The sequence below is a fragment of the Ursus americanus genome, chromosome 27 (assembly GCF_024610735.1).
Source record: "Ursus americanus isolate L20-20 chromosome 27, mUrsAme1.1.p, whole genome shotgun sequence".
Lineage (NCBI taxonomy): Eukaryota > Metazoa > Chordata > Mammalia > Carnivora > Ursidae > Ursus > Ursus americanus.
This window is the reverse complement of record NC_142153.1, coordinates 19788969-19815782: the sequence shown is the minus strand read 5'-3', so window position 1 is coordinate 19815782 and position 26814 is coordinate 19788969. Positions and strand designations below refer to the sequence as shown.

Below are 26814 nucleotides of genomic sequence, written 5' to 3'. Positions count from 1 at the left end.
AAAGGGTGATCAACCATAGCTCTGGCCCAATTTAAGTAAAATTCTACATGAGGGCAAAGAAACCCACATTTTTGTCAGCCACAACTCGGTCTTATTAACGTAGACAAGCTTCTTACCCAAAGGCCAACCCAGGGGAAGCTTTCAGCAGACGACTACCTACTCTGAGAAATTAAGAAGTACCATTAACATAGATGTAAATTTTGCTGAATATTTCCCATTCATAACATTCTGCTCCCCTCACCTCCATCTCCTGCCAAATATACAGCAGAATTCTTAGTAATCAGCAAGGAGGTGAGTTAAAAACACCACCAAAAGTAGGGCTAGAGAAATCTCTAGCCTTTACAGAATGTGAACGGAGAGAACACGCCTGCTTCGGAAAGGTCAGATCCCTGCTTCCTCACCCCATCTCTTAAAACGGACATGATACATACTCCACTGGCTCCTCACCCCACACAGTCTGAGCCATCACAACCAACATCAAATGTCTTTTGCTGTTAGTGACGGCAGGGTTCAACAGGAAGTGCACCAAAGGCCTCGCCCCCAGAGCTGTTCCCATAAGCAAATACCCCACGTGCCTTTGCACTGTGGGAGTAAGCTGAATGTGCACCTCCAATCTAAAAAAAAAAAAAAAAAAATCTTTCAGAAAAAGTTATGCAGAAAGCATCCTAGAATTTACTTTATTTACCTACTTAACTCTTACACTTGGCAAGCAGAGGCAGTCTTGGAGGTTTTGCTATCCAGAAAGAAAAAGAACAATTTCTAAAATACTACATTAAATTAAGAATGGGTAGCATTTTGGGGACATTTCTAGGGAAGCTAAATTGGTGTTTCAGGACTCAGGAGATGGCCTGAGAGATGCGTGTGTTGACTGACTTGCTGTTCCTTGAGCACTACTATTCATCTGACTCCTTAACACAGGGAAGCCCTCAGCGCTGTGATGGGTTCTGTAGCTACTGCTTTCATCAATGCCTTAGCTCTTGGGCAATCCCACTTTCTACTTCCCAGAGAAGATTTACGCCATCAAGTGGCAATTTTCAACTTGGAACCACCCAGCCTCCAAATGACCCGGTCTCTGTACCCCACCCGTGCTCCTTCTCTCCCATAAAAAAGGAAAGGGTGTTCACTCCACCAGATAAGGCAGCTGTGGGTAAGACAAAGCAATTAGAGAAAAAAGAAAAACAACCTGGTTTGTTTCCCAGGTATCAGGCTAAACGGTTATGAAAACAGAATATTTTCGGAAAAAAAAATTAGGGGGGAATTACCATGATAGACTAATTGGGAGAAACAACAGGTAACTTAATACTATAATAAAACAAATACCTTAAAAATAAAAACCAAACTTGCAATGACCAATGTAAAACCTGAATAATAATAATACAGTTATGTTACTGATCGTTGCCCTTTTGCAAATTTTTTAAAAATCAAAAGGAGAGAACAAACACGAATGGGCATTTGCAGAATGCGGAGGTGGGTCTGGGAAGGGAAAGTTACCAGCGCTTATCAGGGGGACACACATATGTGGGGTTTATTAGAACCAAAAATAACAAGTAAAAGCTCAGCTGCTCCCAACCTTCTGCTTAATTCAGGCAACCTAAAATAAACGGGGCTGAAAAACCAGTGAAATCGGGGTGAGAAGACAGCGCGGCTATTACTGGACTTTGCAGATTAAGAATAAAAATAAGGAGATGTCTGCTGTCTATTTTCAACAAGTAAGTGTTTGAATGAAATGCCAGGGCTGTGGAAGCTAACTCTTAGTGGAAAAGGACTTCTGGACTCAGAGATTAGTGTTGTCAATAAAAAGCAAATTACCGCTGCAGACATTGCGTAAGCCGCCATGACTTAGACAAGGACGTCAAAAGTGAAATTAAGCAAAAAAAAAAAGTGACATTGAACAAATAAGATGATGTCAATCACAAGATTTTTAAAATCATAATACGTGTGCAGAAGAACTGGGGACTAAGAAGAATTGAAAAAAAAATCATTTAGAAGAAATGTGAAAATAAACAAAGATGGTTTAAATGTTAAAGGACCCACGAACACTACAGAGGGAAAGATAATAGAAAAATAAACAGCAGAAGGCAAATCAGAGGGAGGAGAATGCACACGGGAAAAATGGGAGCTTTCTGAGAAAGAGGGGTCTTTTCATCAGAAAAATGTATATCCTTATTAGTACACTGGATCTATTTCTCAGTGGGGCCGAAGCTTTACTTCAACCTAAATTACTCTTTCTTAAGAATTAAAGAGCTTACTGAATTTGGCTACTTTAATTTTTCATTCTTACCAATTTGAACTCATACAAAAGACCAACCAATAAAATCTTGCTAAATGTTTTAGTAGTTTGATATACCCTTATCCTAGAAATCCTAATTCAGTGAAGAGAATCTCAAAAGTTCTGAAAAATCTCCTTCATAGGACTTGCCTTAAATGGACTCCCAAGCATATCTTTTTTTGTAAAAAAAAATAAAAAATAAAAATACACACACACACACCTACTCCGACAGACCTAGAGGAGGGGGAAGGTGTATTTTGTAAAACATCCTTGGATGGCTCCGATAAGCCACCCCTATTCCCAGCTGGGACCCCTCCACCTTTCTCTACCTCCACCCAGATTCAAGCCTGCTTCCAAGGTCATAGGCTGTAATGGGTCCTAATTTTAGCACTGCCTCTAACATTAAACTGTGAAACTGTCCGGGTTCTATTTCATCTTCCCACACTTATTAAAGTACTATGTTTTATGTAAACTGACATTTCTAATTCCAGTGTTTCAAAATGCTGCTGGCTTTCTAAAAATCTTCTAAGGTAATAGGTTTAATTCAATTAATTACTCTGATTGCTTTTTTGGCTCTCTGGCTATGTCTAATACCTACCTCCCAAACGTCATCTTTAAGAAAAAGTGTGTGTTTTAAAAAGTGAGGAACACAGAGATTTTCCTCCCCAGGGGCCCTCGCCATGAGAGTCCGGGCGCTCACTGTCCACAACGGCCACCACCCTCACAGTCACTGTGAACTGCCCTTTCAGCCACTCAGCTCTTTCCCAGTTGTCTGGGCTACTCCTAAATCCTATTAATCCGGTCAGAGCACATTTATTATCCAGTGCAGCCATTAATCAGTGACACAGAAATTGCTGGCACACAATTCTCCGCATTCCCTGCTGCACGCAACCTAACATACATCTTCCCAGAACTTCTGTTCCAATTATAGTGCACCCTCTAAAAAGTTCAGCTGCTTTTCTGGCTAACTCTGCAGTTCTTTGCAACACACGGAGATGGAAAAGCCTCTACCAGCTGCTTTGAAAGGGGAGCAAAGTCAAGTCAAAATATCAGATTTTGACAGCTCCCTGGCATCATTTTGAAGAAATAACTTGAGTTCTTCCCTATCTGTAGATGATACGGTCACACCGTAAGAAATGGAGGACCCAACCAAACCCTTTGCAGAGGCGACAAACTTCTTGTCCTGAATCAAAAAGCATTTAGCACAGTCACTATAAAGATACATTCCGTCTCCCTTGTCAGCGATTTCAGTGTAACACTACCACGGAGATTACTCTTATATAAAAGATTTATTTTTACCGAATTCTCCCCAGAAACACAGACGTCTATTTCTTTTAAGCAGAAGGACACCACAACCCATACAAGCCACACAGAAAGACAAGAAACGCTTCTCTAGAAGAAGCGGTAAATCCGAAGACCCCAAGCCGAGCGACAGAACAGGAAAGTAACTGACAGCATCGATTTTTCAAATCAACTAAACATTCTTCCCACGACACTTAAGGTTTTGTTTAGGAGAACCAACGTAGCCACACGGTGAATACAACGGATTCTAACAAAGGTCTAGTTATACCAACTTTGGGAAACCTACACGAGCATCACAAAGCAATGAGAAACCAAACCTTAAAAGCCCCAACAGGGGAAGTGCCCTTAAACTGTTTGATATTAATGTTTTTCACACAAAACAATTTGTGGATTTTATCTTAGGCTTCAAGCAAGGTGGTTCAATTATCATAGTATGGGAAGGGCATAATATTAATACGATTTGACTCCAAAAGGAAAAGCTGTTAAAACCCCCTACCCAAGATAAAGTGAATAATACTAAGAATAAGGAAAGAGGTTCATATAGTAAACAGCTCAGGGAGAGCCCCTAAAAGGCAATGAATCATTCAGAATTCTTGGCCTCATCGGAGGACTGGGATAACATATAATTCCTAAAACACCATAATTCCTAAGCAACGCATATTTCTTGAAGAGGGTTTGTGAACTTCAGGGTGCGACATACGAAATGCTGAGCTCCTCCACCCTACCTGGCCGTGCAAGGCGTATCAGAGAGATGTACACATCGTGGCAGTCTCGCTCTTGCGGGACGATGAGCTGTAGCAGCTGAAAGTTCTTGCAGCGAATAAGCAGAGGGCATCCGGTAGCCGTTGTTGCCTGTTTTTCAATGGTGGAAATCTGACTGTGAAGAATCTACAACCAAAAGTCATGTGGAGAAGCTAAGCACCCAGGACTGATAAATGAGACAAGCACAACCCAGATCTCTGAAGGAACATGGACAAGAAACTGTCCCTGTCTTTACCTAGCTCAACACCTATGCTCAGATGACAAGAACCAACGTTCCGGGAAAGAAACATCTAAGCTTGTCATTTTATTTTTCATTACCACACCTTCTGATATCCAGGCTAATTATTTAGAGCCAACTCTTCAGCATACAAGTTTGTACAAGTCCAGGTGAGGGAACATTTTGGTAGTCAAATGGTGAATGCGCTTAATGGCTAAAATTAAATAAGGTCATGAGAAGTTAGTAAAATAAACCTCGCAATCAGCAAAAGTTAGAGATGGCTCCACTGGGAGGTGCCACCATGCTCCTCAATTCCACATGGAATGCTCAAGTTCAATAGCAACTTGAGGTTGTTTTCTAAGCTGCTGGTGGTCAGGCAGGCTGGAGAAGAGATTTATGTTGAGGAAAATCAGGCTGAAGTATGTCTCTCTGGTGCTTCAGTGGCAGTGGGGGGCGGTGGGGGAAGGTCTCTGCTCGGTCAACGGGAGCATTGGTTATCTTTTGTTATGTGGGTATAGTTGAGACACACTTGCTACATCAGTTTCAGGTGTACCATAGAGAGATTCATCAACTCCATACATTAAGCTATGCTCCCAAGTGTAGTCACCATCTGTCACTATTCCTCTCCACCCAGTACTGCCTGCCACCTTCTGCTGAAAATGTAACAATGTCTACAGAATACAGAAAAGGGGGAAATCTACAATTCAAGGATTCTGGCTCTAGTCAGAGTATGGTGACTGGGTGGCTACATAAAATAAAATGTATCCAGTGGTCTCATTACTAAGTAGCAGAACTACCTGACAAGGGACTCTTCCCTAGCTTTCCTTTCCTTCATTTTCAAATTAGCAGAAAAGTGAAGACAACATAATAAAATAACTAAATGGTCTGCATTATTGGATCCTACAATGTATTGCAAATAAGGCAATACCTAAGTGCTGTATCCAGCACTGATGTTCTCGAATCTCTACCTGACAGCTGTGACATGAAGCACTTACATCTCTGGCTATTTCTAGGCTTGTCTCTGACGATGCTCAAATAATTAGTGTTTAAAATGAATAAGCAGATCTAGTGGATTTGTGCAAAAAAAGGCAAAGCTGACCTTCCAAAAACAGTCCTCTGAACACCCAAATACCAAAAGCCCACCCACAGGGTCAAAACTTGTTACTTAAAGCAACAGAAAACGTGTAAAGCCAAAAATAAAGAATGCATACCCATGTTTCTTTTCTTGTGTCAGGTGCATTTTCCACGAATATGACGTGAGTAGCCGTCAAATACAAAGTACCTAGGGCTGCTTTTTTAGAAGATATTCGATCTACCAAGCGGACATTTTCAACCTAGAGAAATCAGTTTGACAGAGTTATCATAAAGCAAAAGACTATTCATAAAAATAAATAGTAAGTAGGTAATCTTAGATTTAATCCAAAATATATATCATTTCAAGGATTTTCCCAGTAATAAAACCCAAAACTCATCCTCTTAATTAGATCTTAATATGTGATTCTGTACATCAAAAGATAAAAATTCACCATTTAAAATATAATTTTAAATGTACCACAAAAGATTTATAGACCCTATTCTTTAAGAATACCCTTTCTGTATTTTCAGTAAGTCAGCATTTTTATTTCACTACAATTATATAATTCTAATTCAAGGCAGGAAGTGTATACATCAAAGTTCTGAGTTTTTACAATAACCGTGTATGAATTATGTCTATTAAAAGGACAATAATGTATTTCCCTATGTATTTCTCAGTAGTAGAAACATCTTCAAAGCAGTTTGCTTTCACATAAACTAGCAGGAAATATACATATGGGAGCAAAAAGTATCAGAGAAATGATTTGCATGTTTAAAAAGAAAACCTACCAAATTAAGATGCTCACATTCATTTATAATAAAATCTCTCTAATAAATGGAATTTTCACCACCAACCTTGAAATGGTTAAGAAAGATCTCTGGAAACAAATTTTTATCGAGCATACCTTTCTTATAAGCAGAGCAGTTTCAAGGATATGTGCATTGGGATCATTCTAATATAAAATATAATGGAAATTCTAAGAAAAGTCTCTGCAAGACAAGCGGAAACTGAGGGAACTACGACTCTGACAAGACAGGCCACCTGCAACCACCAGACGAACACTCCTGTAACAATGACGGGCTTGGCAAAGCTACTTACACAGCTGACGATCAACCATCTACAGATAGACACTGGCTCAACCCTCACCCCTCAAGTCAAGATGGCTACTTGCTTTCATGAGGAAGCTTCAGGGACTAGTGAATCACATTTGCTCCAATCTTCAGTCTAATATGGAAGCTGTGGTGATGATGCATTTGGAGAGCACAGGGCTTCCCCTTGCTCCAGGGAAGACCTTGGGGGACAGTAGACCTAATGAGCACCCCTCAGGACACCAAGGTCAAGCAGCACTCCAGACATTGCATTGCCTCAGTTTTCTCTGAGCCCTAGAACCAAGGCAGCCTTCTGAGAAGAGCCCTGGAGGGTCCCATCCCACTTCCGCCAAGTTTTCAGGGATCTGATGAGTTAAATGTCTGGTATTTAAAATACGTTTTTATTCATATGATTTATTATGAGGTGGTTGCGTAATTCCTGAGTCCCCGTGAATGTCTATGTAAAAGATACTCGTTCAACAGAAGGGTCTTTACCTACCAGCTCATAGTTTTAAGTAGTTTTTCTTTTGTTACTGATATGTTCCTTTCATATCATTATTCATCATTGTGTCTCTTGTAAATGGTCTTCACGTCACTGGTTTACTTTCCTACTAGGTGACCATCATTGCTTATGTGCTCATTAAGAACTGCTTATATCAGTAAGGAGAATAGCCTACAGTCGAATTTTTATTGGTTTATTGCTTTATAACTTCCTCTTACAAACTTTTACTACCTCTAGTAATTTTTTCAGTGAGGTCTCTTGGATGTTCTGAGTAGATAGGAATATTTTCTGTAATAATCTGTTCCTTCTTTTCCAGTATCCAGACATCTTTTCCTTTCCTTGTTTACTGGCAGTAACGTCAGATTAACAGTGAATAGCAGCAACGGCACTCATTCATGTTTTCATCTGTTTCTTTTTTTTAATAACATCTTTATTGAGATATCCACCCATGTTAAGTGTGCTCCTCAGTGGTTTTTAGCATATTCACAGCGTTGTGCATGCCATCCTTGTGCAACCATCACCACGATCGATTTTAAAACATTTTCATCACCCCACAAAGAAACCCTGCACCCCATAGCATTCACTCGTCACTTCCTCCCCAGCCACCTCAGCCCTAGGCAACTATCAGTGTATTCTGGACATTGCACATAAAGGGGCTCCTACAATATGTTGTACTTTGTGACTGGTTTCCTTCACTCGGCATCATGTTTTCCGTCCATGTTTCAATCCAAGTTGATCCATTATAGAATGTGTCAGTACTTCATTGCCTTGTGTTGCCAAGTAATATTCCATTATAAAGACAGAGATATATCACATTATATATATCCATTTGCCAGTGGATGGACATTCGAGTTTTTTCCACTTTTTGGCTATTATGAATAATGCTACAATGAACATTCTTGTACAAGTTGTTGTGAGGACATTTGTTTTCATTTCTCTTGGGTATACACATATTTTCACCCACATACATCCAGGAATGGAAATGTTGTGTTATATGCTAGCTCTGTTTCACATCGCGGGGAACTCCCACATTATTTTCCAAAGCAGTTGTATCATTTTACGTTGCTACTACCAATGCATGAAGGTTCCAATCTTTGACAACACTTTTTATAATCTCTCCTTCTGATTACAGCCATCCTAGTAGGTGTAAGATAGTATCTCACTGTGATTTCAATTTGCATTTCCCTGATGATTAATGACATTGAGCACATTTTCACACGTACCTCTGTTTTTAATGGGAACACTTCCAATATTTCACCATTGAGTTTGATGTTGATACTTTTTTTCCATCACATTGTAGAAGTGACCTATTCTTCACTAAGAATTTTGATTTTTAAAAATCAGGAATGAGCAAAGAAAAACTACTTGATAGAAATAGCATGTTTCAATACTAATATAACACTAGATAGGTACATAGACAATTGTAATTAAATTATAAAGCTGATAAAAAGTCTTTTTATATAACTTAAAGAAATGTTTTATTTGTTTAGATATGCTTTTGTTTTTTACTATTAACAAGTAGACAATAATGGTTCATGATTTTTTTACCATAAATATGGCAGCTGAAACTAGTATCTGTCTTTTTATTAAATATAATTATATTAAAATATTCTGAAAGAAAAAAAAAATCAGGAATGAGGAGCGCCTGAGTGGCTCAGTGGTTAGGCATCTGCCTTCGGCTCAGGGCGTGATCCCGGCATCCTGGGATCGAGCCCCACATCAGGCTCCTCCGCTGGGAAGCCTGCTTCTTCCTCTCCCACTCCCCCTGCTTGTGTTCCCTCTCTCACTGGCTGTCTCTGTCAAATAAATAAATAAAATCTTTAAAAAAAATCAGGAATGAACACTGCTTTTTTAATATGTATTTGGATGAATATTTCCTTTTTTACTCTAGCCCTATATTACCAATAATAGCAATAGATTTATTAATCTTTAAAGAAGTCTTGGATTCTCAGGATTGGTGTTTTAATGTTTTTTATATTTTACCTGTTATTACTGTTTTGTTTTCTGTTTTGTTTTTGCATCTGTACTTTTAAAAGAAACTGACATGTACCAGCCTATTTGTTCTACTTTTATCAGGCGAATTATGCATCATGGTTATGATGACACTCATTAATCAGGAAGATTTCAACATACACATCATTTTTTGAAACAAATACAGGCACTTCTTTATACAAAGTAATTCTTTAATAATTCTTTCCATTTCTTATGTGGTTATGTATCTACCCAATGCTACCATTTTTTTAAAAGATTTTATTTTTTAAAGTAATCTTTACACCCAACATGGGGCTTGAACTCACAACCCCAATTTCAAGAGTCACACACTTTGCCGACTGAGCCAGCCAGCTTCCCTTCAATGTTACCATTTTTTACTAAATCTCATTTTGACATCTATTTTCTTTACAAATTATCTTCTAATCCCTGGTTTTCAAATTCTTAGACACTTTTAATTCCTATCTATGGATGAATCCTTCCCTCTTTATCCTTTCTTGCATTCATAAATTATGAATTATGTTTTTACTTTCTTGTCATTAGGTAGACAAAGGGTTTTCTTCAAAGTAATGTCTTGGATCTACAGATTTAATAATTTTTCTCTTTTCTAATTGTTTAATTTCTGCTCCTTTGTTAGTAATATTTCAGCTCTCCTTGGTCTATCATGAGGCTTTGTTTGTTTCTTTGTTCATTTCTGAACTCTCAGGTTTGAGTCAGCTCATTCATTGTCATTCTTTTTGTTTAATAACAAGTCTTAAAGTCCAATCATTGTCCTCCAAGTAAATCTTTGGCTGCACCTATGCGTTTTATTTACAGTATTATTGTTCTTCTTCCTTTCTAGAAGAGTCTATAACTGTATTTTTTTATTGCTTCTTTGACCCAGGAGTATTTAAGAAAATTTTTCAATTCCCACATGATCAGATTATTTTATTTAAACTTTTGTCATTAAATGTTCTATTCTGAACTAACTACAAGAAAGGTCTTATGGAAGAGAGTTGTGGGAGAAGAAAAGCAAGGGGATATATTATTTTTGGAACATTTCTATGGGAAAATACTGATTTGCATGCTAAAATATAACTACCTAAATTAAGTGGAGGTTCAGGGGTGATACACTAGTTAGCAGTATCTAAAAATGGAATGTAAATGATTTTCCCTGCCCTTAGGACTAAGGAGACAAAACTTTATTGGGATAATCAGATTGAACATAAGGTAATATTTTGAAGCAAAAATAATTTAATATGGATTATTCCGTCCATAGAAGTGAAGGAAGCTATACCACTCAGATTATTTTTAGAAAGCCTCAGTGAAACAGAACGAGGTTCGCAGATGGTGGTAGATTAGAATACTTAATGAGATTTTTTTTCTGTGTCTTTTTGTTAACTTTGGCTGCTGTTGCAGGAAAATTACATTTCAAAATTTGGCAATAGTTCTTATAGGTCCCACTGCTGTTAAAAGTAGTTTTGAAGTAGAGGGAGAAAAAAAAGAAATAAAAAAATGAGGGAAACAAGAAGAGCATAATTTCCCAGTGATCTGTAACAACAAAATAAATGAGTAATAAAAATTAAAATTCAATTGTCTGAGAAGTTCTGTGATGATAGGGAGCACTGCTCAGGGACCACCACATGGTTTACACCAAGATAGCCAGAACATTCCTGACTACGACTCTAGATTCAGTGAACTGTAGATAAAATGAAACAAATCTCAAGAGTTTGGGCACCATCTTAATGATGCCCTGGTTCAATAACACTGCCTCCTTGTTCAGCTAACTTAATTCTATCTTATTGAGACATATAATAAGCTATATGGTAATAAGGCCTATTTCATGCCTGGAGAGACAGGACTCAGGAAACTACCAGCTTCTCTAGACAACGTTATTACAATCCATTTGTGCATTGCCAGGAACACCACGTTTAAGACACACTAGGTATTCGTACTCTGCGAATAGCAGTTCATCTATGCGAAACATTTCACAGCATATCATTAATTCTCAGGTGTGCCTTTTTCACATTCTGACATTTCTGAAAATGGAATTCATCTTACAGTTAATGTGTAAGAAGCCGTTATGTCATGTAACTGGCGGTGCTTCTGTCTGTCTTTGCAGGATATAAGATCTTGGGGTATCTTACCATCATTGATGCCTTAGATTTGCTGAAATGCAGTTAAATTTGTAGCCAGTGGCACATAAATTATATTTGAAAGCATGAGACCCAAAAAGATTACCCAGGGAGAACATGTAGAGTTAGAAGAGAAGAAATCTGAGGAAATCCAACCCTTAAAGATCTGATAGAAGAAGAGGAATCAGAAAAGCAAACTAGAAGGGAATCCAGCTGGAGGAGCAAAGTCAGGAGAGTGTGCTGTCAAGTAACCATGTGTAGAGGGAGTGGCTTAAGAGAAAGGGAGTGTCCACTGCCAATGCTGCTGAGAGATCAGGTAAGGCGATAACTGTAAACTGCCCACCGGACTCAGTGACATGGAAGATGCTGGTGACCTGAGCAGGAGCGGTCCCGGGAGCACAGGGATCAGAAATCTTACCACAGCAGCAGGAGAAGTGAACTCCACAGGAGCTGAGAAAGTAGAGACTCTTCTCTTTGTAGAAGTAAGGGTGCAACTGGGCAGAAGCCAGAGTGGGACAGCCTGACCATTGAAACTCCATCCTGAAGCAGCGGAAGACCAAAGGATAGGAAGAGCCTTCCAGAAGCAACTGGCACGTCGAGGCATGTTAAAGAAAGAACCCTATTTTGCTGCCAACAAGGGGGCATCTGGAGCTGTGATACTCACAGAAAATACAACAACTCTCATTAGGAGGAACTCGTGAGAAATACATTTTAAAGGATCAGAAAAAGGAGACGAGGTTTGCTGGGCAAGGATTTATTTCTCCTAATACCAAAGTCTTCCCTAATCCTATAAAGAGTTCTCCCCCAGCCTTAAAAACTGGTCTTTTTTTTTTTTTAATTGCGAAACATGTACTTACTTACGTAATGTTTAAAGTTTCAGAAATATAGAAGGAGGGAAAGAAAATTACCCCTAGTCCCACAATCCAAACATAAGCACTTTTAATTTTTTTGTGTATTTTAGAAAATATTTATACTGCATTTAAGCACTATTTGATTAGGTAGTGAGGTGCCAGAAGAAATAATTCCAGGGATGGGAAGGAAAAGTCGTTTGCTTTTCTGAGCCTTGCCTTTGCCCCAAATCTTCAGGACAATTGCTAAACAGCATGATGTCTTGATGGGTTGAATGAGGACAGTATAGCTAGGTAAGGGGCATGTTTTAATTCTCCACAGCTGGGTCATGGAACATAGACACATGAGTTGATGGTGAGACCATCTCTGACCTGACTACCTCAGTGAGAGCAGAACATTATGCCAGAGAGGACTGTGGAAGTGCAAACCTCCATGGGAATTGGCAGGAATTCCGGGGAGAGTTTTGGATTTCCAACGGGCAAAGAATGGGAGTATTCAAAATAGCCTTCCCGATAGTTCATGGATCAGGCCAATCTCAGCTGTCATTTGGTTTATGTCAAAATTACCAAAATAATAATAATAAAAATAATAACAAATATTTTTAGAGTACTTTCTCTATGCCATGAACTGTGCTGTCACTTTGCATAAGTGACCTCAGTTAATCTCCACAAAAACGCCATGAGTTCAGTCCTTACATAGTCCCCAGTTCACAGCTACTGGGGACTAGCTTCCCCAGGCCGCTCACGCAGGGTGCGGCAAGGCTCAGCCCAGAGCTATGGTCTGCCTAACTCAGAGCCCAAGTTCATCATGCACCGAGGCTGTGGGCACGGGTGAGTGCCTCTGAGGTCATTTTAGTCCTGCTCTTCAACATCAATATATGTAGGATAATTGATAAACAATTATTTTTTTTAAGATTTTATTTATTTATTTGACAGAGAGACAGCCAGCGAGAGAGGGAACACAATCAGGGGGAGTGGGAGAGGAAGAAGCAGGCTTCCAGCAGAGGAGCCCGATGTGGGGCTCGATCCCAGAACGCCGGGATCACGCCCTGAGCCGAAGGCAGACGCCTAACGACTGCGCTACCCAGGTGCCCCGATAAACAATTATTTTAATCAGTTTTATACATGAACATTAGTATGTGAAAACTGAATGCTTTCAGACAAAATTATACTATAAAACCATATTCACAAACCACTTCAGCATATTCTTCGAGATTAACCCAAAGATAGAAAGCCTGAGCATGGAATACAAGAGCCCAAACGCTGGCAGGAGGAGACGTTCAGGGTTCTCAGAACTAATAAAAAACCACCAAACATCCAATTCCATTCAACAAAATGCCTATGTGGAGCCCAGTGTTAGGTCCAGAGAAGAACAAAAAGGTGAATAAGAGTGAACCTTTGTCTATCCTCACGAATCTTACAGACTCAAGGGAGGAGCCTGTGCCCCAGTTTAACGGCCTTTTCATTCCCATCCCTGCTCTGCTGGCTTTAGATTGAGGGGGAAAAGGTTTCATTAGCTTTTCTAGGCCAAGGCTGAAAAGCTTCAGTGAAAACCCTGGGCCCTGCCACGTCACTGCCAGGCCTGAAACAGGACACCCAGTGTAGAACACAAGCCCTGCTCCGTCCTTCCCTCGCCGCGTGGGAGTCAGGGGGACCTTGGAAATCACAGACACAGAGCCTCTCATCAGCAACTCTCCATCACACCACCTTCTATTTTCAGTCCTAATACAATATGAGCCTTGACCTTCTACCCTGTCGGTTGAATATTGGGTTGTGGAACATTCTGGATTCCAGAATCGTACCAGACTCTTTACAAAGGTAAAGCTGCTCTGCGGGACAGCAGTCCACAGTGCGGCATAGGATTACCTTCTACCGAAAAAGAAGAAAGGCAAAAGTCACTGCCCACCAGCTTTGCTTGGACCAAAGACCAAGTCCTCAATACCACATAAATTAGGCTGAAGGTCACTGCCAATCATTTGGGGGAAGGGATCCAGAGGTTGCTGAACAGGGAGAAATCAAAATGCCTGCAGTAGCCAAAACCTAGGACAAGTTTATGTTCTAATCTAAGAAAAGCAGCTAGATAAATAGTTTGTCGTGCTAAATTTGGTATCATGACATTTTCTAGTTCTACCAACATGAAAAGTAAAGTATTTGTGAGTCAGGAGGCCTGGGCTCTGGTGCTGGTTCTGGTTTGGGACCTGAACTGTGGGGCCCTGGGCAGTGTACTCACCATCTCCAGGTTCCCACTTCTATAAAGAACCTAAAGGATATTTAGTGCCTTTCTCCACGCTACCAGGCTGCAGTTAGAACTCAGTGGTACTGGTCCTTTACAGAGAGGCCAGAAAGCCCACGCAACAGTGACTGTGAAGGTATAAACCATAATGACTTCGTATTCAATTCTCCAGAAATTCAGCCACTCAGTAACATGGTTGGCCAAAAGAACCCCTGGGGTCTCCTAAGGAAAGGAAGCACCAGACTCTGCACTGGCACCCAGCATTCGGGGCCCAAAGGAGAGAGAGGAACAGGGCAAGCCCAAGCACCCCGCCCACTAGCCTGGGGGAGAAGCCACCTGCACCGTGACTGGCTCACTCCCAGTCTCCAGGCTCCCTTTCCCTCTGAGGACCTGGCTTCCTGCAAATCCTAAAGGACTTGGTAAGCCTCCCTGGGTTATTTCTACTTCTGATAATTAAGTATCATTTGGTTTCCAGTCTGAATTAATGAAGTATCTTCCTGCAGTGTTTAAAAGAAAGCATTCTGGTTGCCTTTCTTTAACAGACGACACCAGACTGCATCTTTGTTAAAGTATTGTATTTAATCTTAATGCCCATAAAATTCTTGAAGATAAAATGAAAGAAAACATCATATACAGCGTATGTGTATGTCATTTCTGAAAACATATTTTAAAATCTATCGATCTAGCCGTCCACTTTGCTATAGTCTTTAATGGCGATATTCAGGCTGCACAGCATACAGACCAATCTGGCTTCTAACTGCCCACCCATCATCTTCCCACATCACTGGCCAGGAAGTGGCTAGGTGACAAGGGGGAACTTGAGCAGATACCAAATTTGAGGCCGTTACAATAGGGAAAAGCTAAAAGTCAAGGCAGACTTCATTTTTCCTAAAGGGTGCCAGCTCCTATGACCCACAAGATGTGAGGATGGACAAAAACGTGCATTATTACTTCAGTTTGAAATACACAATAGTTAACGTAGGTCCATTACATTGTACAGTCATTAGCACAGTGATGAAAAGTGGTACATGTCCCAGAGCTGAGACATGGAAGCCCCCAGGCTGGGGAATCATCCCTGGGCATCCACAGTCCTGGGTGTTGGGGCTGCTCTGGCTTGAAGCAGTGTCTACTCCCTCACTCCCCCACTAGCCAACTGCTGAGAACCACAATCAGGCCAATCCAGGGCTACTTTTCCAGAAAAGCCAACGGTAAAGGGGGAAGCACAATTATGACAGATTCCTTTCAACTTCTCCCTTGAGTAGAGGGAGAAAGAAGGAAGGATAATAAGAACAGCAATACTATGATTTACTGAGCAGCTAGCAAGTGCCAGGTATTGTACTAAGTGTGGTCCCGTATACGATTTCTAACCCTAGCTGAAAGGTAGATGTGATTATCCCATTTTACAAATGATAAAATAAAAGTATGAAGAGTAAACCAATTGCCCATGGAGTCACAGCTAGAGAGTGGCAGACCCAGATTTTAAACTGAAAGTATCTGATGCCCACATCTATTTCCCCGAGCCCCCCCCCCCCCACTCTACCTCTTCAGTCCAGAACGAATATTGTAAACAAGGGAAGGCATCATGGCTGAAAGCCTATCCTCTATGTTCCCTAAAATTTCAATTAGAGAGTTATATAGTTAACAAGTAAAAAGCTCTGGCTAAAGCTAAGGCATTGAGAATTCAGTATAGAGCAGTTTGTTGGCCAGTGAACCCTGTTCACTCCATCTTGTCTGGAGGAGCCAACCCCCATGGTACTGCAGTCATTACAGCCTAGAGAGCCTGGTTCCCCAAATGGTCCCAGGACTAGCTGGACAGTCTTGAAATGAGTATTGGCGCGTTTCACATCCTAAGGTGTAATGCCATCCTACAGCATCAGGAGAACCATTTAAGAAATCAAGTTCCATTTCTTCTAGCCAGCCATGCATTAATTATAGAACCATCTACCCTATTAGAAATTCTGAATGGTTTTATTTATGGTAAGGTGTCCCTGTGTTGCTAAGTAAGATGCTTTAAGTTTGAAGCCAGAGCTCCAGGATAATGAATGATCCCACCTATATGTAAATGCATGTGTGAGAGAAAAAGGGGAAAAAAAAAAGTGTGTACCTCAGTGGTTATTAATAATAAACAGTAATGGATAAACACATCCATAAGAGAGACTTCAGAGATTTAATTCTTGCTCCCACTGAATGCTTACCTCATGTCTGCGACTTCATTTTCCCCTGTTAAAGTAGTGGGAGCAACAGAATATATAAGAAAGGTGGGCTACGGGGCGCCTGGGTGGCACAGTCGTTAAGCGTCTGCCTTCAGCTCAGGACGTGATCCCAGTGTTATGGGATCGAGTCCCACATCAGGCTCCTCCGCTATGAGCCTGCCTCTTCCTCTCCCACTCCCCCTGCTTGTGTTCCCTCTCTCGCTGGCTGTCTCTCTCTGTCAAATAAATAAATAAAATCTCTAAAATAAAAAAAAAAGAAAGGTGGGCTACATGATATCATTGCAAAGTTACCTTGATGAAGAAGAAAAAGTAAAGCAATAAAACATTCCTCAGACCATTTCAAATCTCTTAAAATAGAAGAAAAGGCATTTGATTTTTCCAACCTAGAAAGAAGCATTTCTAATACTGTATTGTATATTTGAACATTGCTAAAAGAATAGATCTTAAAAGTTCTCATCACAAGAAAAAAAATTCGCAACGATATGAGGGGATGGATGTTAACTAGACCTGTTGTGAACATTTCGCAATGGGAACGTGTATCAAGTCATTATGTTGTAGATCTTAAACTAATACAATACTACATATCAATTATGTCTCAGTAAAACTGGAAAAATAAAATCATATTGTAAAATGTTATGTAATAAACTTGTCTGCAAAAAAAATTAAAAATAAAAAGCACTTTTTTTTCCTACTGACATAAAGTTGTTTAAACAAATAATAAGGGTTAATCATGAGGCTTCAGGAGTTTTCTAATCTAGCCATTTGATAGAATAATCAGGAACACTAATCCTTCTCCCAAAAGGCAGATTTAATCTGTTTAAAACTATTAAACCAATGAAAGTCTTTTCCCAGGACCATTTTATTTAGAGGTCAGATATTGGAGAACTAAGGGCAAAAATCACAAAGCGTAGTCCAAGAAAATATATGACATGTAACCAGAAGAAATACTTGGACATTCTGCCCTTCATAAAACCCCTATCTTTGATATAACAGAGACAAATGCTAGTGGCATACACACATTGAGACTGCATAAAAATAATCCTATTTCCAAGCTGCCTAAACATGTATCCTGTTGTGAGACTAAATTGTTTTTTTAAAACGGAGTTAATATAGTTAGATATAGTAAAAAGCAAGGTACCTGTGAAAGAACCCCATGAAAATTAGCTGCCATCCATCAGCTTTTTATTTAATTAAGTCCTTTTAATTTGTTAATTAATGTTATTAATTTGTTGAGTGGCTACTCTGTACCAAGCACCCAGACTATTTATCAAGAGGCTTCTAACTAGTAACACTGCCTGCAGATTATCTGACTCCACCTCTGTGAGGAATCTTCCAGGAGCAAGAGAGAAAAATCTCAACGTCATATTGCTTAAGCCAAAAGGGATCGTACTGAAGTATGCATCCATGAACATCTGTGGTGGGGCTGACTTCAGGCTGGCCGGGGGTTCAAAACACCCAGCTGCTCACCTCATCTCTCAGTGGTCCCCTCTGCTGGCTCTTGGCTCTCTGCTCATAGCAGCTCCAGAAACCCAGCCACACCTCCCACCATACCCGTAGCCAGTGAAGAAAAGCACTAAAGGCCCAGGCAAACACTCAGTGCCCTTCCCTGGGTCACATGCTTATCCTTAAACCAGCAATGACATAGTGATGGCCGGATTTGAGGTACAAGACATACCACAGACACAGGGACTGAGAACAGAGTGGGCATGTCCCCAAGACGGAGTGGTGAGAATGGACGGTGAGCAGCCAAGGCCAGCGCACGCCCACCGGGGCTGTCGCCCAAGCAGTCATCCCACCACACACTCCTGTCATGTCACTCCATTCTCAAATCCCCTGTGGCTCTCCGCTGCTGTTGAGCTTTCCACAACCTGTCCCCCCTTTTGCCTTTTCAGCAGGTTCCTTTTTTCATATCCCAAACCATTACCAGCATCCCATGCCAGATGCCACTGAGTATTCTCTGAAGATACATTGATCTACCAGAGTCTATGCATGTGAGGATAATCCTTCATTCCGTTTCTTCCTCTACCATCTAGCCGGCCAAGCTCTCATCTTCAACTTTACCTCCCCAGGCACCAACTTCTCTCTGGATAGAACCAGCTTCAAATGGCTTAACTGAAATAAGAGGGTTCGAATTTGGAAAGAAAAAAACCCAGCTTGAAACAGACTCATAATCCAAGGGGTTTAGACAGACCCATGAGTAGGTATTGACAGAAAAGTTCATCCAGTAATCTTGATCTAATTTTCAAAAATAAGGGGGAAAAGGATAGATATGTCAACCCAGACTATTTTGTTATGGTGGTTGCACAAAAGGACACTGAAAATGAATAAAGATTCTGGAATTATATGCACATTAGAAGGATATTTATTTAGTGTGTCAGCTTCCAAATTCAAGTATCTACATATTTCCCCAATTTCTGGAAAATTTAAGTCCCTTTTCCACATGGGAAATTGGATACTTGATAGACCTATTTCTGCAGATTCTTAAGCCACCTACAAATCTCCAGATAATTCCAACAAAGAATGTTATACTCTAGGGAAAACATAAGCTTTGCAAACTTTGCTTTTAAGAGATAAAAAAAAAAAATCAGTCAAATTTCCTATACAGATAAGGATATTTTTACCCAGCTTAGGTCAAGGTAAAGGAAACATCTTGATGATTTCAGATAGCCTTGAATGCCCATAAATGGGCAGGTTCTTGAGTTCCAGCTACCTATACAATTGTTGAAACAGTAGATTTGGCTGAAATTTAACTAAGCTTAAAAAAAATTCCCCGAGAGGGATAATAAAGCTAAAATAGTAGAGACACGGAGCCATAGCTACTTAGCTGCTAGGGATTCTTGGAAAAAGCAGAGGCAAGAAAAGGGGAGACCATTTTTGCTCAGGAGAAACTACAAATGTTGTGCCAGCAGCCAACTCTCATAAATAAAAAGTCAGGCACTTGAGAGTTTGTACAGGGTCCATATAATTTATTTTGGTAGGATGACCCTGGATGTGTAGGCTTAAAAGAACATGTGCTGTTGAATAAGAGGACAGTCCCAGGATTTATTTCAACACCACCTTAAAATAACCTCAACCAAAAATACCATTTTCAACAAACTCAAAGAAGAGAAAAAGAGGAAGATAGATGTTATGAGGAAAGTAAATGGAGAACAGAGGCTAGGCCCATTGTAATCAAAGAATAAATGTATGGAGTAATCTATTAAAGATCATTGGTTTAAAAACAATAATCATTCAAAAAAATAATAATAAAACAGTCTCAGGAGACTGAGACCTTGCCATGAAGCATTATAGAAAGTCAAAGGCTTATTTCGATGCTGATTTTCCTCCAAAAGTACTTCCAAAATGCTAAAATCCTTCTGAAGTTGACATCTTTTTGACAAAGGCACTATTAGCAAAGCACAGACCATCTACTTATATAGCTCTATGGGAAAACATTTTTCCAAGGGCAAGTTGTGCCAGTTGGAACTTAATGCTGGTCAAAGGAGAGGAGACAGCCGGTCATGGAGAGAACCAAGTCGTATACACCCCGCCCACCATCTTCTGGCCAAAGGACAGAGGGGTACAGCCGTCAACCCAGGGCAAGGCCAGGTTCCAGCTCATTTACACATTCCCATGCCTCACCCAGGGCTCCCAGCCCCCGAGGACAGACCCATAATCCACACCATATTTTTTCCTTCTCCTCCTACAGCATGGCCCTCTGAAGGCCAACACTGTCATTCTGGGAAATAAAGATAAAGCAGAATGCCTTGCAGACACAAAGATGTGGTGGCCTCTTCTGGGCCCAGGAAAAAAGGGTGCACTGCTGTCCTATCACAATGAGCTGAGGCTACCGAGGACAGTGAGGACCCACTCAGCCAGCATAGCATAGCCCCTCTAGCTGGACACCCAAGACCCCTCCGGAACCCCACCTTTCCTTGACCACTCCACTCCACATGACCGTTCTCTACCCTTTGGATTGCTGGGACCCCTCTGGTCATTGCTATTTATTTCGCATTTACCCTGTGCTGCCTGCTATTTTCACTGGACCACCTGCATTGTTTCTGAGAATGTATCTCGTCAAGGAAAGCATGGATTCTTTCATTTCCTCTATCCTCTGCAGCGCCATGAACAACGCTAGGTCCACACTTACTGTGGGAAAAGAGAAGGAGGCACAGTCTGTGGCTTACTGGTTTCCCAAAATAGAGACCACAGAAGTGATTTCAGAGCAACGTCACAATCTGCGATTGTACGACCCGAGGGCAAGCACTGCGCCCTTTTCACCTTTCTATCCTGATTCCCAGCACAGGTATGTACTAACATATTTTCCAGTGAATTAAAATTAACATTATCATAAAAACAAAGTATGTGAGGGCTTGTAGGTAGAATCTGGTAAGATTAACAAGGAATGCTTTATTACTGAATTTGAATGTTCTGAGAAGAAGATAAGAAATCTTCAAGCATGGAAGATGTTGCAAGTACAAAACAAGAAACAGAGATTAAAAAAAAGAACCAACCTCATTTGTGAAAGGGAAAACTTTCACATGTGCCATGTAACTAACTCAGAACAAGACTTTTTACCTTTTTCCATAGCTGGGATACGGTATGCAGCCGTCGATGAGAAATCAGTCTCTAAAAGCTACTGTGAACCCAAGCCCACAGATAAAAATAAAAGCTACACCATCAAAGTAGATTTGAGAATTTTTTTAAGTCCACTAGTCTTCACACGGGGCAGATATATATCTGAATCCGAGAAGTTTCAAGAAAGTTAGTTTACCTCTGCTTTAGGTCACAAGCTCCTTATGTGAGTGCTGTATATGCATAGGTCTTCATAACATCCTTCCTTATCGAGCTGAGACGAATCAAGACACCAGTGTCCTGCCAGTTTGCGGGTACACCACGGAGCTGAGCCTCCAGTCACTGTGCAACACAGTTTTTTTTCATGCTGTCATTTATAACATGCTTTGTGAAAATCCTTGGGACTATAGTTCTGGTTACAATGTTAACTTTAAAGCCTGATTTTCCTTGCAAAACTAAAATCTGGAGGTTGATACCAAGTCCAGATACAACATTTTTACTGGAAGCCATTCTTCTATTTTCTCATAAAGTTATTTTGAATTAACAAAATAGTAGCATAATTGTGTACACAAATAAGAATAAAAATGGGAAGGAACAAGGCTGTTGAAAGGAAGGAGCCGAGATGCCCTTCAACAGATGAATGGATTAAGAAGATGTGGTCCATATATACAATGGAATATTACTCAGCCATCAGAACGATTACCCAACATTTGCAGCAACATGGACGGGACTGGAGGAGATTATGCTAAGTGAAATAAGTCAAGCAGAGAAAGACAATTATCATATGGTTTCACTCATTTATGGAACATAAGAAATAGGAAGATCGGTAGGAGAAGGAAGGGAAGAATGAAGGGGGGTAAACAGAAGGGGGAATGAACCATGAGAGACTATGGACTCTGGGAAACAAACTGAGGGCTTCAGAGGGGAGGGGATGGGGGATTGGGATAGGCTGGTAATGGGTATTAAGGAGGGCACATGTTGCAGGTGCACTGGGTGTTATATGCAAATAATGAATCATGGAACATTGCATCAAAAACCGGGGATGTACTGTATGGTGACTAATATAACAAAATAAAAATTATTTAAAAAAAAAGAAAATACACTTGGAAAAAAAAAAAAGAAAGAAAAGTAGGGAAACTTGGACACAAGATCACCTTAAGCCATTCCCTGGATTCATCCATTCAATGACGATTTATCGTGCAGCTCTCCTCTCCGCCAGGCACAGAGTGCTCTGGGCACTGGGGATAGAGCAGGAACAAGACTTAGGCACTGTGCACAGGGAGCTTGCATTCAGCTCGGGAATGGGCGGGCAGGGAGCAGGCAATAAGTAAAACAAATACACACATGCATGCCAGAAGATGCTAGGGAAGGGGGTCAAACAGGACAAGCAGGTGGGTGTAGAGAGGCATCAGCAACAGCAGGAAAGTCCCCTCGAATCAAATAATTGGACATTTCAGTAGAGAACCAAAGTAAGAGAGCCGGCCATAAGGAAATCTGAAGAAAGAGCATTCCAGGCAAAATGAACCCAAGTTAAGGCCCTGAAGTGGAACAGCTTGGACATGCTCAAGGGTCTACAAGGAGTTGACATCTGGACCAGCGTCGGTGAGGGGTGAGGAGCAGGAGAGGAGGGGCCCCAGTGGCCAGGGTGATCTGTGGCACCTTCCGGGACAATGTGGGGATTCTGGCTTTCACTCTGACTGGGGTGGGAAACCACCAGGGGGTTCCCAGGGGAAGGGTAACAGGATTTGGAAAATCTAAAAAATGGAAGATCTTCTAAGGTCTTGGCTTACAGTGATTATATGATTATACACATGTGTTTAAAGAATATGGCAATAGTTTTCAATTTAATTCTTTCCTACAATATAAGTTCCACGAAACTAGGGACCCTGTCTTTCTAGTTCAACACTGGATCTCTGGAGCCTAAAACAGTACCTGGAATCCAGGAAGCACTCAAGAAATATTTGATGACGGTACACATGAATGATTAAATGCACGAACGGGGTCTCTGAATCGACCCACTTAGCTCAAGAAGGCAGAATCCCTTTCTCCAACCTCCACTCTCCAAACTGGCTGAAGAGTTCACTTCAACACGTAAGTCTACTGTGTAAGTACACCTGGAATATTCTAACTAACTTATAGGTTGCTACATGCCCTAGGGGATGACATTTTCTTTCATAGATTGGCAATAAATTTATTCCTCCGGGAATCTGTGATAAGCAGTGGAGAAAAGTAAACACACAATTTTTATAAAGTTGTCATAGCCTGCCACAAAACTTTAAGTGGGGGTTATTTTTAAACTATTTTAAATGGCTGTGGGAGGAAGGGTTGGGTTTATGTCCTGGGAAGTACTTTTACTCCCAAAGGCTTCAACTTAGCTGTCCACCAGGGGAAAGGGCACTAAAAAAAAAGTTTAGACTGTTCCTGGCCTAAGAAATACGGTACAAAATGAGCTGCTTGAACTCATTCTGAGTGCAACATAAGAATACAAAACTGAACCATCACACAGGACAAAGTCATGGAATCCTGAGTGTTTGGTCAAATGGTTTAATTTCATGCATATTTCACAGCTTGTCCTGTTCAGAATAGAAAAGCCAATAAAAATAAGCTTTAAATAAGGATGAGAAAATATATGTACATCTGCTCTGTGAAAACAAACATTCCAGACACTGTTTTTCTGGTGGGGATAGGACAGAAGTGATAACCAAATAGAATCAGTTAATGATGACAGTTCAAGGACAAATACTGAAATCTACTAAGAGCTAAATAAAGCAGACACATATACAACGTTACAGTTTCATGTCTGTCATTCCTCACAAGGTTTCCAAAGTTTTAAGGTATATAATGCCTCCATTATATCCCTTTTGAAAACTTTAATGTTACCATGTTACTTTCATCCACAAAAAAATCAAAGTGTGTCTCTCTGCACACATGCACTCCAACCCATCTCCCTCAGCAATCCCGGGTGATGTCGCTGAGGCTTTTTTGAGGAACACCGGCCACCGCAAAGGCTTCCTAAACAAAAATGGACACCTTTCCCAAAATTCATGCTGATCCACTTTCATCCATGTTTGATAAATTAATGTTTTTATAAAAAAATATGCTCTCAAGTATGGGTATGGGGTAGAGTAGGGTTATGGGAAGGCAGTCTTTGTAGAGTGCCTTCAGAGGAAACAATGTCACCCATTGTATAGCGGGGAAGTGAATGAGTAAGTCAAATAAAATGTTTGGATTAACAAAATGTTTTCTCTGATCAAATTTCATAGAAGTTCTTTCAGCATACAAACCTGTGGCCACCTCTTTGTGCAATAAAGATGATAACAAAAATAACAAAAGCAGCTATAATGTGCTTAATGCCAAGTTATTATGTGCTTTAAATGTATTCTCCGGTTGGGTCTCCTAACTAGTTACAGATGAGGACATCAAGGCTCAGAGAGACCTCAGGTGACTCATCAAAATCACATATCTACTACAATAATCAAGACTGTATGTACAAGGTAAGGATGGACATGAAGATCAGAGGAATACAGCTGAGAGTCCAGTAAGAAACCCAGGCATCTATGGTCTATGCCAAATCAACTCGCTAGTGAACTGATTTTCCACAAGGGTGCCAAGACAATTAAGAAAAGGCTTTTTGGGGGCGCCTGGGTAGCGCAGTTGTTAAGCGTCTGCCTTCGGCTCTGGGCGTGATCCTGGCGTTTCGGGATCAAGTCCCACATCAGGCTCCTCGGCTGGGAGCCTGCTTCTCCCTCTCCCTCTCCCCTGCTGTGTTCCCTCTCTCACTGGCTGTCTCTCTGTCACATAAATAAATAAAATCTTTAAAAAAAAAAAAAAAGAAAGAAAAGGCTTTTTGATAAGTGGTGCTGGGACAACTGCAATTCCACATGAAAACAATGAATTTAGACCTCTAATTCACACCAAATTAATTCAAAATGGATCAAAGACCTGAACAGTGTAAATCTTTGTAACCTTGGATTTGGCAATGGTTTCTTAGATAAGGCACTTAAAGTACAAACAACCAAAGAAAAATAGACAAACTTCTATTCATCAAAATTAGATTTGTTTGAGCTTCAAAGAATAAGAAAGTGAGGAAAACAACCCACAGAACAGAAGCAAACATTTGCAACTCATGTATCTAACTAGGATCTGGTATCTAGAATGTATAAAGGTCTAGAATCCAGAATATATAAAGACTTACAACTCAACAATAAAAAGATAATCAATTTAAAATAAACAAAAGGCTTGGATCATAACATAGAAGAAAATCTCAATGATCTAAGATTTGGAAATGACTTTTTAAATACAACACCAAAGGTATTATCTATTTAAAAAGAACTGATAAGCTAGACTTAATTAAAATTAAAAACTTCTTTGTGAAAGACACTGCCAAGAAAGTGAAAAGCAAAGCCACAGATTGGGAGAAAATATTTGCAAAAGACATTTCTCATTAAAAAACAAAAACAAAAACAAACAAAACAACCTGGTTAAAAAAAGGGCCAAAGACTTTAACAGACACCTCACCAAAGGCACACTGATGGCAAATAAGCACATGGAAAGATGGTCCTCATATATCATCAGGGAATTGCAAATTAAAACAGCAATGAGATCAGAATGACCAAAATCCAAAACTCTGACAACACCAAGAGCTGATGAGGATGTGGAGCTGCAGAAACTCTCATTCGTTGCTGATGGGACTGTAAATTGGTACAGCCACTTTGGAAAACAGTTTGGTGATTCTTACAAAACGAAACATCATCTTGCCATACAATCCAGCAATGCACTCTTTGGTATTTACCCAAAGGAGCTGAAAACTCATGTCCCTACAAAAACATGTTACAGGATGCTTACAGCAGCTTTATTCACAATTACCAAAACTGGGGAGCAACTAAGATGTCCTTCAGTAGGTGAATGGATTAATGTGGTACATCCAGACAAAGGAATAGTATTTAGCATTAAAAAGAAATGAGCTATCAAACAATGAAAAGATATGGAGAAAACCTGAATGTGTATTACAAAGTGAAAGAAGCCGATCTGAAAAACCTACATAACATAGGATTCCAACTATATGATACTCTGGAAAGAGGCAAAACTCTGGAGACACTAAAAAGATCAGTAGTTGCCAGAGGTTCCGAGGTGGGGACAGGGAGGAGAAAGAGGGATGAACAGGTGGAACACATAGGATTTTTAGGGCAATGAAACCATTCTATATGATACTATAATGATGGATATATGTCATTATAAATGTGTTCAAACCCATAAAATGTACAACAGCAAGAATGAACCCTAATGTAAACTATGGACTCAGTGCTAATGATGTGTCAGCATGGATTCATCATTAGTAACAAATGTACCACTCTGATGCAGATGTTGATAATGGGGAAAAACACGTATGTATCAGGGCAGGAGGTATATGGGACATCTCTATACTTTTTGCTCAATACTGCTGTGAACTTAAAACCGCTTTAAAAAAACGAAAACGTGCTTAAAAAATAAGCAAAGGGTTTGAATAGATATTTCTCCAAAGAAGATATACAAATAGCCCATACGCACATAAAAAGGTGTTCAACATCACTTACCATCAGGGAAATGAAAACGCATCACAATGAGGTATCACTTCGTACCCATTAGGATAGTTAAAATCAGAAAGACAG

The 26814-nt window shown here is 40.2% G+C and overlaps 1 protein-coding gene across 1 annotated transcript in view; it reads right to left on the bottom strand.

Annotated features, from left to right (window-relative positions):
- MTMR7 (myotubularin related protein 7) overlaps window positions 1-26814 on the bottom strand; it is a 106979-nt gene that overhangs the window by 61929 nt on the left and 18236 nt on the right. The window contains exons 2-3 of the mRNA XM_045779301.2: window positions 5762-5884; window positions 4297-4459 (exon numbers count right to left, since the gene is read on the bottom strand). Coding sequence (XP_045635257.2) covers window positions 4297-4459; window positions 5762-5884 — 286 coding nt within the window. The remainder of the gene's footprint in view (window positions 1-4296; window positions 4460-5761; window positions 5885-26814) is intronic.